At 44.4% G+C, this 19,986-nt stretch overlaps 1 protein-coding gene across 2 annotated transcripts in view; it reads left to right on the top strand.

Annotated features, from left to right (window-relative positions):
* LOC133345579 (uncharacterized) overlaps positions 1–19,986 on the top strand; it is a 98,207-nt gene that overhangs the window by 8,223 nt on the left and 69,998 nt on the right. Inside the window, exons 3-7 of one of the 2 annotated variants that reach the window (XM_061556483.1) lie at positions 2,570–2,686; positions 5,443–5,589; positions 6,206–6,310; positions 14,301–14,403; positions 16,305–16,355. In XM_061556483.1, coding sequence (XP_061412467.1) covers positions 2,617–2,686; positions 5,443–5,589; positions 6,206–6,310; positions 14,301–14,403; positions 16,305–16,355 — 476 coding nt within the window. In that variant the 5' untranslated portion in view covers positions 2,570–2,616. The remainder of the gene's footprint in view (positions 1–2,569; positions 2,687–5,442; positions 5,590–6,205; positions 6,311–14,300; positions 14,404–16,304; positions 16,356–19,986) is intronic. The other variant, XM_061556484.1, reaches the window with a different exon arrangement.

Here is a 19,986-nt window from a genome sequence, read left to right as displayed (position 1 = left end):
CAGTAAAAATGTGTCACGTTGACAAAGACAAATATTTCACTGCTTTAGCCCACCGGTGTGTTGAAGCAACAACATTCATTTAATATTCACTGCAGTTATTGTGTTAACTCATCGGGGAGTTTTCTATAAATATCCACTGATGGAAAAAATGCATTATACAAACGTTCATTTGATAACACTGGTCAACAACAACAAAAATTCTGGCCTGGACTTTTGCAGCTGTTTTAGACTAATTTCAGGGTGCTGATTCCAAATCTGATCTCAGATTTGCTCTATCACACCTCATTTTTATGCTATCGGCATAACCCGTTTTCATTGATTTTACCCGAAATTAACTCTGTCTCTTATGATTGCAAGTTGTTGCGAGTCAGTGACTGCTTTAGTGTTAAAATATGGTGCTGTATTTTTAGGATAGTGTGTTTATAATATCATTTTATGTAGATATCCACATTTATTTAATATTTTTCTTATGCAGTTTTTATTGAAAATGCAAAATTTGATATCTCAAAAACCTGATGTGATATACAAAAACTAATGCGAGATTTAAAATCAGCACCCCAAAATTACCTTAAACCCGTTGGAATACCTTATGCCAGAAAAAGTGTGTTGACCAGTGTAATCACACAACACCTTAAGCCAGAAACCAGAGGTCAAAACCCAGCCATAGCTAACTTCAGTGACAAGCGAGTCGTTGACCTCCCAACTTCCTTTCACCAGCCCGCACTGATCGGGGTGTTGAAGCGTTGTCAATCAACCTCTATAGTCGACTTGGCATGGGCAGACCCTCATCCAGCAGTACACTGAAAGAGAGGGCTGTAAACTGTTTATTGTGAGTTATTAAAATATTTGTACATAATTGTGTCATTAATGACATCTTTTTTTGAAATTTACATAAAAGTTCCGAGTATCTCACTGAATTCCTCTTCGTATTAACTTGTTGAGTGCTTTGCATTTATTAGACTGCAGTGACAATTGTCGTCATCATCATCATCAATCAGCCATGATCAATCCACCGCTGGATGAATGCCTATTCCATCACCTCCTCGCACGATGGATTGTAATAAGCCCAATTTGGACCAGCGCACGAGCGTGGCGATAGTGCAGTACACGTTCATGAGTTTTACAGCACAAATGCTAATGGGTTTCGCAGTAGAAACATGTCGCACTTGGCCGTTTTTTTCGTCGTTTTGGCTGAGAAACTCTGGCTCTGATGCAAATGCAGACCAATGCGCGTGTTATAAACGCCTTCCGTCTCCCCACCGCGGTGGAAAACAACACAAGCGTTCCTTCGAAGGGGACTTCCTGGTAAACGCCACGTGGGTTTCTGAAAATATTACTACCGTACGGAAAATCTGAGCATTTCTCCAACCAGTAAAAAAATAATAATACACAAAATTCCATGTCACGCCGAGTGGATATGGGCTTCGGGCATACTCGAATGATTATCGTAATTCAAAACATTCCCCCCGGTTTCCTCGTGCATGACGTTGCTTTAACCCGACGGGCGAAATTAAAGGCGTGGGGGTGGGTTTGGCACATTCGATCAGTGCGTTAGCGAGCAGCGACGGCGCGCATGCTTGAGAAAATGCCCGTACACAAAATTGGGTTTGAACAGGGCCCCGTCTTTTAGAGGGAGGTCTTTTGCCAACAACATTTATTAGTCAGTAGCATTTATCTCAAGAAGCATGTCCCTGATTTTGAGACTGAGGAGGTTATACCAGCCCGGAGTTGTGCTGGATAATATTGATTTGGAGAGTCAATAGGCTGACAAAAAATATATATATACTGTACACTTATTTTATATGTGGAAACACAGAACGGAGTTTGTGCATTTGCGTGTTTTAGAAAGGAGAGTTGTGATTTGGACGCAAATATTATTGTCCATTGTTTGTTTCACTCTGCCCACCATGAACAGATACAATTTTCCAATAATGTCTCGATTTAAGGATACTTTGTCTTGTAATCAGCTTGTGAATTTTGAGAGGGGGGGGGGGGGAAACCCTTAAACAATACATTTCCATTTTTCAAACCGATGTTTGATTCCTTACCTAAGTGATACAACCGTGAGGATGCCTGATGACAAACATCTCATGAAATCTTGGGGAGCCAATCAGGTTTGAGGCAGGATAGTGCGTGGATGTTTGACCACCATGCACGGTGGGTGTGTTAGGGGTTATAGACTGCGGGGTCTGTGTGGATAAGAGCAAGGCTGAGTGCAGTAAAATCCATTGTTCTACTGTATATGCCATAATATTTAGGCTTTCCGGCTTGTGAAGTGTGGTCAAATAACCCCAAATGACATGCACATTGTGGCGATGTCCTCATCCAGCAGTGGATTGACAAAGAGGGCCTTATATCCACTCAAACATGTACAGAAATGGCCTTCACAAAAACGAATCCAGGTTTGTCTTCTCGGTTAGGACACGTGTTGAACATTTCTATCTCTCGAGATTTTGCCATGCACTACTACGAGCATCTTCATTACGAGTAGCTACGAAAGCTGATGTGCCGAGTTCACGTTACTAGAGGTATCGCGACTGATTTTTTTTCTGTTCTGTGTTGCTGGCAGGTTACAAACAACGCACACTTGGAAGGTGCGAGTGAGAATCTTGAGCCATGGAGAATGAGGAGTGCTCAAGCTCTGATATTCAGAGTGTCCTGTCTATCCTGGACTCCAGATCACCAGGTGCTTCCATGCATAATCGACGATACAACCCATCATTTTAATGAGAGCCATACAATGTTTTTTGTACATCTGTGCTCCCACTGCTCTGCTCCCCCACCATCACGAATCTGCGCTAACCAGCGTGACAGAGTACAGCAACACCTCTCGAAGCTGGATTCGCCAGAATTTGAAGTCAGCCGGAAGGGCTACGCAAAATTAATGAATACATGAAAACAAATGAACCTCAAAACTACAGCAGAAAATTAAGCTGTGCACAGTAGGACACCGCTTGTGCCTTCAACTAGAAGTGTAATGATGCATCCATTTTTCAATGGATGTATTATTTTGCTCATAATACATGCATAAGATCATATGTTTAAGAAATTATGATTTTACATTTATGCAAATAAAAACTCCAACATACCTTTAGGCCAATAGAACGAGCGAAAGAGAACACGCAAAAGAAAAGGTACAAGACAGAATACAAACGAGATAATACCAACCAGACAAAATCATCTGTTAATGAATTGGATCGTGACCCAGAATCGTGACAATTTTCCAAGGGTTTTGGACGTTTTATACAGCAACGCACCCTCTAACACAGTGGTGATCGTCTCCAGTCCTCGCACCCTCCCACGGTACAGCTTTCCGTGATTGCTCACCACCCGGTGCATGCAGTGCGGCTTAATTTGTATCCGAATAGTCAAGATCGGTAATCACAAAGACGTGGTCCTCGGTGGGGCATTGCAAGGACCGGAGCCAAGAAACACTGCTCTAATACCATTGATGTTTTTCAGTTTCATAGCACCTAGAGTGGAGCGTGCCACTTCCCGTGACATGTTCTTAACTTGGATTCACGTTTGGTAATTTTCCTGTCACGTGTGAAGTCCAGTCAAGAGGTTTGCGTCATTATATTTTTAGTTTACAGTTGAGGGGGGTGTTGTAAATGGCATGAGCTTTGTGTGAAACCGACTTTTCTCTCGTCCTTGTCCCCCTCCCGTATACCTAGTCGCGTAGTTCCGCAACGACGACTGCGCAAGCAGGCCCCCGTCAAAATGAGTCTGGGATTTCGTGAATTGTCGTGGGGAAAAAAGGGAAATAAAATGCATCAAGTGTCGTTTTAAATTTTTATATTCTTGGTTCTTTCGGTAAAGTCACGTAGAAGGGAAGTTGTCTTCCTCGTGAAACTCTTGCGGTGTTGTAACATCCCGCATAAAAACATGACGTTCAAATTTTGCTTTAAAGAGGAAGTCACCTGAAGGCGTTACACCAAATGCAATGGGGGTCAACTGTGAGATTTCTTCTCAGCGGAGGAAATTCCACGGATGGCTTCCAGGAGCCACGAAATCACTGGCTGTGTCGCTCAGCGATTAGAGAGCACCGGCATCGTGAAGCCAGGGGGCCTCGCGAGTTCAATCCTCACGGTGGCCTGTACCCTTTTCCATGTCACTATTGCAAATGAGACGATGCTGGTCTCTTGATGTCCACGCCTATTTTTTAAAGCAAATACACTTGAACTTGATGTACCGGTGCAGAAGGGAGACTCCTTTGAAATGAAGCCACGTTGAAAAACTCAAGGCCGTATTATGCACTGCAAAGCATAATTCAGCAAACGTTTCCACTTGGCTATGCTTGGAGAAATATTTACGTGCGGTCTGTAATTGACAATTTTTCATCCAGATGCAAGTCATTAGATGCTGTCATATCCTTTGATACAGTTTAGAATGAAGTGGTGAGGCTTATCCTGTTTCCACAGTTCTTAAAGTGTATACGCCGTCTCGTTGGAGGAAAAAACACACCACAGGTTTGGTAAATATCCTCCTTGACAAAAATGTGAGTTGCCTGTGAAACTGCAGGATAAATGAGGTATCAGCCTATTTTTAAAAGTGTTGACAAGCCCTGCCTGCTCTGCTCCTCGGAAACACAGAGGATTTGTCACTTGCGGTGTGGCTTAACATCGATCCAGCCTGCCAATGACACGCGTTGCTTTTACGTCACATTGGGCTGTGGAAGCAATGCTTCCAACTGCATCTTTGTGGAGCACATAATGAATTTCCATGATTCGACGCAAGAAATTAAATCGCTTTGGTCGAAATTTATACCGTCTCGTTTGTATCGTCTCGTCCGATCTGTCCCGTTTAGTTTCTGTTTTCCCAAAGATACCCAATTGGCATGGATTCACATCCCGTGGGATTAAATGTTTGTGCGTAGCAGTCTCTTTTAATCAGTGAAGTATTTGGCCAATTTGGCCAATTTCTTTGTTGACAATTATTTTTGAGCGTGAGAGTAAGTTGGAGTACGTGGAGAAAATGTGCATATCGTTAGAGGTTAGCATGCGGAACATGTTTGGAATTACGTTGTCAGACAGGAAGAGGAACACGTGGATAAGAGAACGTATGCAAGTTTAGAGACATTGACTGCTCAGAAGTGTGAGTCGCCTTGAGCAGGACACGTCACTGGGAATAGATGATGGCCGATTGTCGAGACTCACGATGGTTATAATGATGGGGATGAAGATGATGATGAAGGCAATGGCGTTGATGATGGCTGATGATATGAAAATAATAATCATGGTGATGATGACCATGAGGATGGTGATGACAAAGATGGTGCTGATGGTGACGATGATTGCAAAGGTGACGATGATGACAATGACAATTCCAATTACAATAACGACGATTATGACCGTGATGATAGCGATGAGGATATTGATGACGATGGTGACAATGATGATAATGACGGTGAACTGTGACTCCACCCGTGGCTGTGTCGCTCAGCCACGCAGCTGTTGGTGAAGCAGGCCGGCTTGCCGCAGGAGCCGAGCGAGGGTCGCACGGCGCTGTCCTTCCAGATCTTGGAGGAGCTGCTGCCCCGGCTAGGAGTCTACGGCCCCGTGCTGCGCCTCGTACGAGACAAGCTGCACGGTAAGCTAAAATACCTCCTACGCATTTCACAAGTAGTACTAATCACATACCTGCATTTCCCATAAATATGCTAAATTCCTCTTGATATGCAAATTATTTTGTCAAGGCGCCCTTTCCCCCCCTTCCAACCCAGCTTAAATATACGCTGCCAAGCTTGGTGGTGTTTCATTCAGACGCTGTCTCCCCGACAGACCTGGTCTTCACCTGAGGACGGCTGCTTGCATTGTGGCCGAAACGTCGTGAGAATTATTTTATTATGTTTTATTTTTATTATTTTATTACTTCCCTTCTACATGACTTTACCGAAAGAACCAAGAAGATGAATCCCTGCAGTTACGAAATCTTTAAATCGAAATTTTGTAAATACACTTTATTTTATTTTACAAGGTAAGGCCCACTGAGCTATGTAGCTCTTTTTCAGAAACGACCTGGCGATAACAAATTATCGTCCGATTAAGTGGCCCGTCCCTTCACGATCCCGCACTGACCAGATTGGTGAAGTATGGTCAAACAGCGCCTATCGATCGACACGGCGTGCGGTGGCCTAAACGCAGAAGTGGATCGAAGAAGGCACTAACTCATTACGACTGTTGTTTTTGCTGTTTTTAAATGGCAGCAAAGAGCACCAAAGTGTTCACGGCATTCTTGGCAAAGGATGAAAGAGCCAGTCAAGAGACGGTGCCAAAGGGGAGCGCGGGATTTTTCGGGGCGAATTCGCCAGGTGCGGATAATTGGCTTTAATGACTGAATTAGGCGGCCCTAAGTGAACAACTCTCCACATTCACGTTCACAGCTGCACATGCCAAATGCTGGATTCCTTAAACATCTTAGTCGAAAGCTGCTGCTGACGATGTTGCTGCTGCTAACACCGGCACATTTCTTTTGGAGGGTTGAATTACATGCATGCTGATACACTTTGCTGTTTATAATATATAATGTATTGAAGGAGCTGCTTATTTCACTAAATTAGCGAGACAATGCGCATTAAGTGACACGTCATGTGTGTGGTCAAATCACCCGGAATATGCACCCATCTCGTTAAATAACCCTCGATAGAGCTCGACCCAATATAAACAAAATTTACAGAACAAACGTGTTGCTATTAGGGGACTAATATCAGAAGAAAATTGGCCAAATTGGTCAAAGCGAATGGCTGACATCACCGTGCCCAAATAGGTTGCCATGGGGCTGCGAGGCAAAGGGAGGTGGGCAGCAGAGCGTGGCGCCAGCAACAATCCATGGTTGTATCTTCACTTAAAGCTTTCGTGACTGCAGGAATTCATATTCTTTGGGTCTTTCGGTAAAGTCGTTTTTTGTGTATTTTTTTAAAAATAAATTTGAACCTTTCTAGGTGACTTTACCAAAAGACTCAAATAATAATCAATTGTTGTGCTGCACTTCTATTCCCCCCAGGCGTACACTCCCTGCCTTGACCAGCCCGCACTCACCAAGGTGGTGAAGTGAGGTCAAATTACTCCCTACGACCCCAGAGACGGCGTGGGGAGCCCCAAATGGAACAGTGGATCGACTAAAAAACGGGCCGCGCAAAATTTAGTTTTTTTTTGTCATTGCACAGAACAAGTTGTCCCACACCGGCGACAAGTTTTTTTTTAGCTCCCAGTTGAAGACACCCCCCCCCCACCCTCCCAATTCCCCGGAGGTAATAAAATTGTGCAAATACGCAGAAGCGCTTCTCAAATCCCGGCACAGACCTCTCACTTTTCTGCGGGGGGGGGGGGGGGGGGGCAGCCGGGCTGGGCACGCGTCCGCACGCACGGACGAAGCAGAGTGATCTCTCAGCTCGGGGGGGGGGCGGGGGGGGGCACTGTTTTCACAGTTGATTGGAGCGGCCCCGGGAACTGAGCAAACACTGTCGAGGAATAGGGGTCGCCTTCTCATTTGTTGGACAGGGGCAAGGGGGGACGCCCTGATCTGGCCTCGGCTCCCCGTCCGTCCGTCATTCCGCACGTGCCGACGCTGGGACCCCCCCCCCCCCCCCCCCACGTCACCTCACTCACACATCTCCCCCTGCGCTCGCTGCGCGTTCCGAACCGGCGGTTGCCCATCCGCCCGTTGGCTCCCTCTGTACAAGGTTAATAAATAAGGAATTAGACCGACTCCCTGTCATACCTGCTTGCCCAGCTTAACCCTGCGGTAAGCGCTCGGGTCACGCCGTAGGCGATGGGTATAATCACGTCAGGTTCATTTGAAAGTGAGAAGGAGGGCCTCGATTTTTAATTTCGTCCGTTTGCTTTTCGATATCACATTTCTCTCCCCCCCCCCCCCCCCCCCCCCAATATTCCCCTTGCACATACGGCGCTAATAATAAAACGCGAATAATCTGGATATAAAATAAAATAGACTTAGCGTTAGGCCGCTCGTAGAAAATATAAAGCAGATTAGTGCTGCATTGTAGGCGCTAAGATGTTTAAAGTTGTACTGTCAAGGCGACAAAATTGAGAGCACATTCTTTTTTTTGAAGGTGGCAAACGGCGCGGCGGTTTTTTTATTTCTTCGCCGCCGTACAAAGTTCCTTGACGTGTCGCCGCAGCAGACCTTAAAAATATAGGTTAATTCAAGAACCTCACCTTAAAGACATGGAGCAAATATTGGCGGTGGTCGTTATGGAATGTCAGGAGAAGCTGCCGCTTTTGTGCAGCGGTAAGCTTGCCCTATGGCTGCTCTGTCACCTCTTGTCTGCAGCTCCCATACTAATCTTTGAAATGTGAAAGCATTTCATTCCCAATGTTGTCATTTAACAGCCTTAGCAGTGGCGCACATCAGTATAATCCCTATTAAAAGCAACGTCATGAGTCGCACGACCCAATGTTGCTCTCCATTCGCCTTGCGTGGCCTTTAACGGACTGTTGGGGGCTGTTAGCGAGCACCCATTTCAGGCCGCCACTGCATACGATAATGCTGGTGCGGTCGGCATTAGTGTGCTGTCTCCCCAGTGCTGATGGTTTACACGCTGCACCAGGTGCGAAATTAAGCCCGAGTCGACCTAGGGGAGTCCCAGGAGCAGCTCTGATGTTCGTCACTTGTGTTGGCCATGAGCGGGAATCGAACTCGGGTGGCCGGGATCGTAGTGCAGCATGCTATCTGGCTGCTGTATATTTCCGCGTGATAAGCCACTTCGTTGGGCTGTCATTTGTGGTTCGGTTGCTTCTGAAAAAGAGCTGTATAGCTCAGTGGGCCTTACCTGGTAAAATATAGATGTTGTGTATCTACTGCGGGTCTGTGTACGGTATCGACTAACAATACGCGTCGTCTACTTCACAGTGGACATTGAATATGCAGTGTTATTCGAAAGGGAGTAGGAGACAATATTTGCTGGTATTGTTGGTCCAAATTTGCTGAATAAAAAAATGCAATACTGCCAAATTACACAATTAGGGGGGTGGGGGTGGGGGGGAGGCACATCACATGCAGCGTTACTCCCTTCCGTGAAACTTTCGCAGATTACGTCTGTGAAACGCAGCAACTCTGTGGTAGACTTGCACGAAAAAGAATTGCACGAATACCAAATGAACTCACGGTTGGATGTGATGACGTTGATGATCATGCATCGTGAATTTAAGAATCAATACTAATTGATATAATTGATACTAATTGATGCATCGTCGCACCCCAAACACGTGCCACATTCCACTCAAAGTCCTCGTCATGTCATTCGCGAACGAAAGCAGAAATATAATTATGATGCCCATAGACTTGCAACGATGAAATTAGCAATGCAATACATTTTTGTTTCAATTCAAAGAGCAGTCATGTATTTTGTATTCGCATGAGAGTATTTTACGATCTTTCTTCATACCTTAGTTCATGGCTAGGGCGTGCTTTGCAAAATAAAAACATTTTACAAATTTCGATTTAAAGCTTTCGTGACTGCAGGGATTCATCTTCTTGGTTCTTTCAGTAAAGTCACGTAGAATGGAAATAATAAAATAATAAAAATAAAGCATAATAAAATAATTAACAACAACGCAAGCAGCCGTCCTCAGGTGAGGACGGCTGCTTGCGTTGTGGCCGAAACATCGTGAGAATTATTTTATTATGTTTTATTTTTATTATTTTATTATTTCCATTCTACGTGACTTTACATAAAGAACCAAGAAAACATTTTACAAGTCATTTAAGTGACGAAACAAATAGGCGATTTAAGCAGCTACATTTTCTGGCAGAGATCGAGAGAGACCCCCAATACAGAGAGAGGGTGAGAGAGCCGTTGTGATGCGTAACGATTCAGCTTCCTTGCAAATCAATAACTGTGACAATCCTGGGTTGGAGTTAGATTCGAGAACCAAATACTTTTGTGTTTTTATATTTTCTCGTGTTTTATTTCTGTTCCATTTGCTTAATTTGATGCCCTGAATGCGACACGATCATCTCATGTTCATGAATAGCGAATACTCGATTCTTGAACGCGTGATTTGATGGTATGTGTTGTGAGTGTAAGAATCTTTTTGAATTGACAAGTCGCTGCGTGGTTACATGCCTGCTGTAAGAAACCATGTAACCCACTGTTGTTTCCTGTCTACGTATGAAAAACAATGACCAGTTGTTTTATTTTATTTTATTTTCATTCATTTTGATGTTTTACCTACGTGACTTTACCGAAAAAACCTAAGAATAACAATGACCAGAACAATATTTTTTTTTTTATAATTCAGATAGTAGTCATCATCAGCACCAGCAGCAATAATCAATCCACTTCTGCATGTAGCAGTCGTGTAGGTTGATACTATATGACCATGCTGGTTAGTGCCAATTGATAGAGGGAGGGGTGGGGCGGAGTGGGGGAGGCAGTGGGTGCAGGAATTGAACTCGGTTGATCAGGTTTGTAGCACAGTGCGCTAACCACTGGGCCACTGCTCCTCCTCCCAGGAGTATATTTGATATGAAGATCCATAAATTATATCTCGTAAGATGCCAAGCTATTCTCATCTCTCTCCCTGATTCTGTGTGCTTGTTAAAACAATCAGCATGAGGTACACTCACACACATTCGTGGTCCCTGGCACATCACCATCATGGGTGTTACCAAACATCAAAACAAGAAAACACGCAAACGGCAGCAGCTGGGCAATAAACACATCGCCCGATCTGTTATGTGTTCTAATTATGGGTAATTATGCGCGACCACACGTGCTTATAATTATTGTGGGTTTTTTTATCCTCTCTCAAATGAGATGCTCATAAGGGTTTTTTCTATGTGCAAGTAAGGTTTGTGTTTACACTATGAGACCTCCTTTACCAGTGGCAAAATATAGTGATAGGTTTTTACCCTTTAAACTGGTACAAAAAACTGACACCTTTATACAAGACATCATGTTTGCAATAACCACAACACAAGCAGTCAAATTGCAAACAAAAATAAACAACTCTGATAATGATAATGATATGCACTGTCCTTGAAGTTGATTGGTCCACACCCGAAACAGCTTTCCTTAGAGCCTAGTCTCCATTGGTGTTGGACCAGATGACGCCAAAAGGCGTACAACTCAAAAACAGCGCACTATCAGAGTATTGAGAGCTCGGGGTAAGCATTTACACTATGAGACCTCCTTTACCAGTGGCAAAATATAGTGATAGGTTTTTACCCTTTAAACTGGTACGAAAAACTGACACCTTTATATAAGGCATCATGTTTGCAATAGCCACGACACAAGCAGTCAAATTGCAATTTTTGTTTGCAATTTGACTGCTTGTGTTGTGGTCATTGCAAACATGATGCCTTGTATAAAGGTGTCAGTTTTTTTTTACCAGTTTAAAGGTTAAAAACCTATCACTATAAGGTTTGTGTTGTTGAGTCGTGCGTGACGTCGTGGGTGGGACGTGATGAATAAACTAATATGATTGTCCATAATGCAGTTTTTGTGGGTTATATCGCGTAAATATATAAATGTGCCGTTAAACTCACCACCACCCGACACAGCCAATTATTAAGGTTTGTCACGTAAACAGAACATGCCAATTCGTTAATAGTGCAGCACACTAGTAACGAATTGAGTACGACGTTTCGTCAGTAATTACAACTAGCTTCATATTTACGCGATCTACCCCACAAACAAAAAACCTGTATTATGGATGATAGTTCGTCGCAAAACTCTACGTGTTAAACTGAATACCATTTGTTGTTTCACAATATTAAATACGAAGTAAACAATAATGTTGGGACCCTTTGCCATTCCACTGCTGGATACAGGCCACCTCCCCATGCCATATTGTTAGCCATGGGAATCTTCGACCGCGCAGACCAGGGCAGGTTTGGTGAAGGTGGGGGGCCTTGAAGAAATTCAGATCTCACTCCCCACCAGTGGCGTCGTAACGACACAATCAGCTCAGGGGGTGCGGCAGTTGGTCACGTGGGGGGACCCAATATTTGATTTGTCTCGCTGTATATCACGGCTCTTCTTGCCTAATCACATCGTTAGGTACATTATTCTTCTTGGTTCTTTCGGTAAAGTCACGTAGAATGGAAATAATAAAATAATAAAAATAAAACAATTAAATTATTTTATTATGTTTTATTTTTATTATATATTCTTTCGGTAAAGTCTACGTGACTTTACCGAAAGAACCAAGAAGATGAATTCCTGCAGTCACGAAAGCTTTAAATCGAAATTTAGGTACATTGTTGTTCTTTAACACTGTTGTTCAAAACATATCTCGTGGTTGTTGTCAAGGGGGCCCTAACTCGTAGCTTGGGGGGAGGGGGGCAAGGCACCAACTGCCATCACACCAGTAATGCGACTGCTCCCCACTGAAGGTAGCTGTGGCCTGTGGTTCGCAGGCCATCAGGTTCAGAGCAAAGTGTGTGCAAACCACTGTGCCGCTATTCCACGTACTCTTAGGTTTTTTCGGTAAAGTCACGTAGGTAAAAAATAAAAAAAATAAAATTCATAAAAGTTATAATAGTAAATCTAGCTGTGACGGTCCCACCTGATGACGGAGACTTGTGTTGCCTCCGAAACGTCGTGATTTATTATTTTATTTCTATTATTACTTTTATAAATTTTAATTTCATTTTTTACCTACGTGACTTTACCGAAAAAACCTAAGGGTATGAATCCTTGCAGTCACGAGAGCTTCAAATCTAGAATTAGCTACTTCACGTGTTTTAAAAGTCTTAATCATCATCACAAATGAGCAAGGCCTACTTAGCCAAGTCGCTGCCTTCTCCCACGTGAGCTAAATAAAATAAAATGGTATCGAAATTATAACAAGCTTTATATTTTACGGCCTTTTAGTAAAGTCCAATCCTGGTTTTTAGTTTGTTGTCCTTCCCCCGCACTTCTGATTAGCACGGTTGGCTACTTGCGGTGCGAGAGAAGTTCAACATACATACATACGGAGCGTATCTTCACAACTGTTTCTTAATTTGAAATACGCCTTAAATGTAGGGTAACGCAGCAAGTGAATCCACTTGTGTTCTTCGCCCTTGACACTTCAACTTGACCACCCTTCTTTTTGATTCTGCGCGTGTACCCATCACACCCAATTGGGTCGCACGAGCACATTGGTTTCACGTGTGAGACGTTTGGAACGCAGCGAGGGTTGTTCGGATGCAGTGTATTAATCCTATCACAGTTTCATCGTCTGTCTTGAAAGTTTCACCCAATTTTTTGCAATGCTTCTTCAGTGACTTTCCCATGTGCTCTTCCAAATTTCTTGGCTACATTTCGATTTAAAGCTTTCGTGACTGCAGCGATTCATCTTCTTGGTTCTTTCGGTAAAGTCACGTAGAAGGGAAATAATAAAATAATAAAAATCAAACATAATAAAAATACAATTCTCACGACGTTTCGGCCACAACGCAAGCAGCCGTCCTCAGGTGAAGAACAGGGCTTTCGGAAAGACAGCGTCTGAATTCCTTCCAAAAAAACCTGTTCTTCACCTGAGGACGGCTGCTTGCGTTGTGGCCGAAACATCGTGATAATTGTATTTTATTATGTTATATTTTTATTATTTTATTATTTCCCTTCTTCTTGGCTACACTTCGTACACTTCTCCTTCGTACACTTAAAGCAGTCAAGGTTGATTGATCATCCAGAACTCGTCGATTCACTCGGTCGCTCACTCATCGGTGGCGGTCACTTGCTTCCTTGTTAATCTTCTATCGCTGTTACCTTTGTTACTCTTCCTGTGAACTTCACTCATTGATTTCTCCGGCAATGCCGTGGACTCGCTCGACTCGGCTGACCGTTTTGTCCCATCCATGCTGTGTTCATCCACCACACAGCAGGTTTACAACAACACACTCAACCACCCACTCACACATTCACTCACTCACCCACCTACTCACTCGCCACACTGCAAGTCAACACGCTTATCTCTTTGCTTCCGTCCTCGCACGGCTTGACCTAGGCATCCCTTCCCATCGTCTCTCACCTCAAGCCCTTGTGACCTTGCGAAATTCAAGAAAACACTTAGCTGTGATGACTTTAACGGTGTAGTTTATTTCTGTTCGCTTGCTGTTTTGGGCCTTTGGGCCTGTGCTCGGTGACTGTGGTAATAACTAAATAAAAAGTAAGGCTACAAGATGATGTTGAGAAAATTGAGGACATTGGGGTCATTGAAAATGACTTTGTAAACCTACCAGGACACTCGGCATCACTGACAGCAATAGCGTCCTCCAGGCTATTTTGGAATCATGTTTCATGCGGCAAACACAGCTCATTGGTGGCGATGTCTCCGGTTGCCATGCAGATGACGTCTACAGCCCACAGTTCACGTGCGATGATTCCGACAGTGGCAGCGCGTACTCAAGGATCCCTTACTTCATCCTGTACAGCAGACTGCTCGCTAACAGGTGAGCTTGCCTTGTGGCCGCGTGCGCAAACGGATAACGGTCGGCTTTTCTTTCTTGACAGCATCTGCACATGAGCAAAAATATACGTTTGAGAAGTATGTTGACTCCGTCGTCATTAACACAGTAACTATGATCAAATTACCGTGGAAATTGTCGGATCTCAGAAGCTAAGCAAATGCTGAGCTTGGTTATTACTTGGAAGTGAGGTTTGCCCAGGAATACAAAAGATGTTTTTAGGCTTGAGCTGCGACGTGGCCAGGTGATGGCAGGACAGCAATCGATTAATCAGAATCAGAATCTTTATTCTGGATAAATCCAATGATCCATGAAGCTCTTTATCACAGAAGTGCAGTAGGGGTGGGTCAGAAAGTTACAACAACAACACAACTATTTATGAGTATGTCTGTGGGGCTTAGAGTGTGGTACATTTCTCAGGGTATTCCCCTTTTCCTGCCCACATGCCAAATACTTATTACTGTCAAGTAGAAGTTACCAAAAATGCCATTGCAGGACCCACCTTAAAAAGTGTTTCGACTCGGTGAGGGTTAATTGGGTAAAACATATTTCTATTACTTTACGATAAGTAGGAACGTGACAATTGGAACACCTGTTGAGTATAATATTTATACATATATTACATTGTGGCGATGTAGGTTCATGCATCTGCAAAGTTCTCGTGGACTCATCAAATGTACAATTATTGTCATGAATAACGTAGGCAAATAAAAAAATTATCCACCAACACTCAGACTGAATGCGTGCAATCGCGAGTGTGGACTCGATTTCGATCAATGAACAGATGCATTCTTGTTTGCCTCATCCTAAGCTTATGTCTTGCACAGTCGCTCTTGTGCAAAGCAAGAATCAGAGTCTTTATTTCGACTGCAGGAGAAATACGATGAGCTATGAAGCTCTTTAACAAAGCTGTCCGGTGCGGGCACGTGGTCAGCAAATTACAACAACAAACGATACAAAAAACGATAGGAGTGCAAAATAGAGAAAATCGTAAGCAGGTCACTAAATAGAAATAAGTCAGATTCAGCAAGATTGGGCAAGTCAGCAAACAACAACAACAGTCCCAGACCACACCAAGATAACACCAGACAGCAGTCGTCCCTCAACAAAATGACACATTAACATACTCTTTGGGTATTTCGGTAAAGTCACGTAGATAGAAAATTTTTACAAAATAATAAATCACGACGTTTTGATCGCAACACAAGCGGTCGTCCTCAGACGGAAAAAAATAATCCAGCAATGGAACAGCAAATCAAGATTGACACGTTAACATTGAACAATCGATACTACAGGTAATGATGAAAGTTACAAACCACATTTGCAAATGTGACTGCTGTATCCGCCACTAATCTTGTGCTTCAAGCAAGGTGAACTCAGCAGTAGCGACGGTGACGATGGTTGAGTGTGATACCTGACCGTCCCATTCCGTTCAGCTGCGATGGAGTCAGTAATTGTTTCTTTACCCTTTTATCTGGCAACAAAACTGACACTTTATTTTTTTTTACAAGGAGTCATGTTTGCATAGACCACAATACCTGCAGTCATAATGCAAACAAAAAACATAACATAACTCTGATAAAAAAAAAACATAACTCTGATAATGTATGCACTGTCCTTGAAGTTGATTGGTCCACACCCGAGACAGCTTTCCTTAGAGCCTAGTCTCACATGGTGTTGGACCAGATGACGCCAAAAGGCGCAGATTTGTTGCCAGATAAAAGGGTAAAAAAACCAATTATCATATTTTTTTACTGGCAAATGAGGTTTCCAATGGTGCGATGGAGTCGTTCGCTACGTCGCAGTTGAAGCCGCGCGTCCGCAACGCAGCGCGGCAGCGGTGCGGCCGCTAACGCGCTGTGCTGATGTCCGATTCTTTTCACCAGAAACATCGAGGCAGAAGAGATTCAAGGACAACTGGATCGAGTCACGGGCGAGTGAGTTCTGCCACCGCATCGCATGCTCTCCCGCTTACCCCACCTCAGCTGAGCACCGCCATATCCACTGCTGGATGAGGGCCTATTATGCATCAAATTACATATTTTTCTTACTATTTCGGGGTAATAACTCTATCATGCAGGGGCTGTCACAAATGTCGTTTTTTTATTTCCTTATTGCACTCACGTGGCACTGAGTCTCTGACCTCAACGAGTGAGGAGCAGCGATTAATAGCTGCTCACGGATTAATCTAGAGTCGACTGCATTTAGCCATTCGGTTTAAACAACACTTCATTTCAGGACCGTGAAGGAACAGAAAGTCTGTCGGTTGTTGAATTTGAACGCAGTCGGTCACGCCAGCTGGCTCAGCGTGAGCACGTTGACATGTTTGCTCACAGAAGCGTGGATTGGTGCACGCTTGGAATTACAGAGAGGGGAAGAGGAACGAATCGTTTGGAGACCATATAAAGGTCATGACATCATTCAAGCTATGGAGAAAAAATAAGTGGGCTTGCCATCGCTAGAAGGGACAATTGGCAATGCTCAGGAATAACGACGGAGTGGCGACCAAGGGCTGGGATGCATCCAAGAGGACGTTGACCGAGGGTGATGGAGCGATGAAATCGGTGAATGTGCAGGTTCTGGGTGGAATATTACAGCGCGGGATGGTGAGAGGCAGCGGCAGCTTGGGGGAGCATTCATCTGGCAGTGGGTTGACCATGGCTGATCATGATGATCGTGACGATGAAAATCTTTCCGGCTAGGGGAGATGGGAGATGTTTTTCGAGAGATCCTCATATTTTTTTAATTGGTCGACGCAGCTCCACTTGAAGGGGCGACACTGCCGGACGGACGTTGCAGCGAGCGACAAGAGATCCGTTCCTGCTTTTCGCGGTCTCTTTTCAACGCATCACTCGTCGGTGTGTGCTTGGGTGACGGCTTTTTTGTTTGTTTTGTTGTTCTTGCCATGTGCTCTACGTGCGCACATTCTTAATGAGCGTTGGCATCTTGCAGAAAGAATAACTCCGGTGGCGTAAGATCCGTCTGTGGTGGTGGTGGGGGGGGCAGGGGTAGGGGGGATGGGGGGGGCACGCAGTCAGCATTCCGATAACGCTCGCGGAAACTCACTTCCGTCGAGAGCGGGGCGTGTGGAAGCGGGGAGTCGGTGGGTGAACGGGGGGGGTGGGGGGGGGGGGTGCCGGATTTTTTTTGCTTTGCTTAGCACCTCCACGATCGCACATCGTGTCTTCAAGCGGAGTGGCAGCGCTTGCAACTCAGCAGGTGCGGCAGCTGGTGGCAAAGCCGCTTCCCTCCAAACAGTGACACGCGCGCGCGCGCGTCTGTGGACGCGAGCGTGTGTGTGTGTGTGAAGGTGAATGGTAAAAGCGCAGCCCTGCAATTCCTCGCTCATGCCATTGCAGGCAGAAAGGGCTTCCACGGGACAGTATTTTGCCCGACTCTTCCACGCCGGCCAGATGTGTTGGAAGAAGTGGAAATATACCGACACTTGTTTCCACCACATGTCCTGTACCCATTTATACTGCTGGGTGGACAGAGGGGATTTAAGAAACTTGCACCTTTGTTTGAACTACCGCATCGGCAGATGGAATTGAACCGGAAACCTCTGCATTGCAATGTCCAATGTGCTGCTAGCCGTTACAGCAGAGCATCCCGTGTGTGTGTGTGTTTATATTCTCGACTCAGTCTTAAATGAGTACCTGGTGACGGTGTGTGCGTATCAGCACAGGGGGAGATGAAGTCAGCCGGGTCGTGGAATTGGCCTCACCAACTCCTTGTGCCCTGCACCGGCCTTCGTAGGTTTTCGCCAACAGCACTTGCCCCCAGCGGCTTGCGCAGGCTATAAGGGGCCTCTTTGTATTTGTACGTATTCTCTCCTGAACTTCTGCTGCCAGGAGAAGGCTAAAGGAGGAGCCAGCTTGTTCCAATTACTGCAGCATTACCGTGACTCGACACTCCATTACACCTCTGTTTGTCTCTTGCTCCAGCGGGATTTCTCTCCAATTATTAAATTCTAAACAGGTTTAAATTATTCAGGGCCGGCCATGATGCCAGGAAATGGTGCAGATCAGATAGATTGAGGTCCCTGTTGGGATAGATGCATGTTAATGAAGAATTAATATTGGGAAGGCATGGGAAAGAGAGCTTCTATTAAGCTGCTTTAATTGGATGGAGGAAATAATGGGCTCTATTGGGTGGGAATTTTTGTCATAATCACACCAGGGGTTTTGAGGCCTTATGGAAGATAAATAAATATAGCTCATCAGTGTATTGCAACGATGCTCTCATCTCCACTTTTCTCGGATCACAACACCTGCAAATTAAACTTGTGCGAGCAATGTATCAGACGGGCACGAGGCTTTGTCAACGACGGGCGGAGAATGTCCGTTTGGCCGATCGTGATAGGATGCACAATGGGCCCTTTGTGAAAAGTTTCGTTCGTCAAGAGATGCGTTTCCCTGGGGCGAGGTGGATTTTTGGACAAGTTCTTTCGACTCAACTTCCGTGGCTTAGGTTGAAAAAAAATGTGCGTTCAAACGTATAGGTGCATTGAGCACATGCATGCGTCCTCTGGATTGTTATGTCACATGGTCGTGAGAGATGGCCGATGGTTGGGGAAGACCTCTATCCAGCAATGGATTGAGCATGGCTACTGCTGCTGATGTTGATGATAAAATGAACGTATCTTCTGCATTTGAACTTTTAACTGTAGATGGTAGGAATGTATTCCCTACAATGCATTAGCAGCATCAGTCGGTCAGTGTGTGCCTGATGAACGTATGCTTGTCACGCAGCCAATAACGTGTAGGTCTTATAAACTAGTCCAACACAGCGCAAATAGAATGGCATGGGTAGTTCCGAAGTTTTGGGACTTGCACTTCAGACACTTCAAAGATGTTGGGTAAACAATTGATGCAATCGTGAGGTGGATTTTCACTTTGGCAACAGTGCGCCAACCATTCGGATGGAAATAATTTGTCCGCCGATCTTGCTCGTAAAATTCCACGGTGTCCGATGTACTCAGATAAACTTTTTTTTTTATCCACGCTGGGATCGGCAGTTGGTGGTGCACTAAGTTCCATTTGTCAAGCCTTTCTAGATTTGAAGCTTTCATGACTGCAAGGATTCATACTCTTAGTTTTTTCGGTAAAGTCACGTAGGTAAAAAAACGAAATTAATAAAAATAAAAGAATAAAAATCATGACGTTTCGGAGGCAACACAAGTCTCCGTCATCAGGTGGGACCGTCACAGCCAGATTTGCTGTATCAAGTGATATCAAGTGATACAGCTGATCTGGCTGTGACGGTCCCACCTGATGACGGAGACTTGTGTTGCCTCCGAAACGTCGTGATTTTTATTATTTTATTTTTATTAATTTTAATTTTTTTTACCTACGTGACTTTACCGAAAACACTAAGAATATGTCAAGCCTTTGTCTTCTTCTTCGTACGGATGTTTCTAGATTGAAAACTAATTTCTTTAGAACTGCTTTTTGTGCTTGATTTGTTGTCCTTTCACCGCGCCTCCGATTAACACGGTTGGCTATGTACGGTGCGAAAGAAGTTCAACATACATACAGATCAACAATCATAATTGTACTTTGAGGTGGT

This window comes from Lethenteron reissneri, chromosome 22 (assembly GCF_015708825.2).
Source record: "Lethenteron reissneri isolate LAM-NWPU_2019-01 chromosome 22, ASM1570882v1, whole genome shotgun sequence".
In the NCBI taxonomy this organism is placed as follows: Eukaryota; Metazoa; Chordata; class Hyperoartia; order Petromyzontiformes; family Petromyzontidae; genus Lethenteron; species Lethenteron reissneri.
The sequence above is the reverse complement of the archived record's forward strand: the minus strand, read 5'-3'. Positions and strand labels throughout refer to the sequence as shown.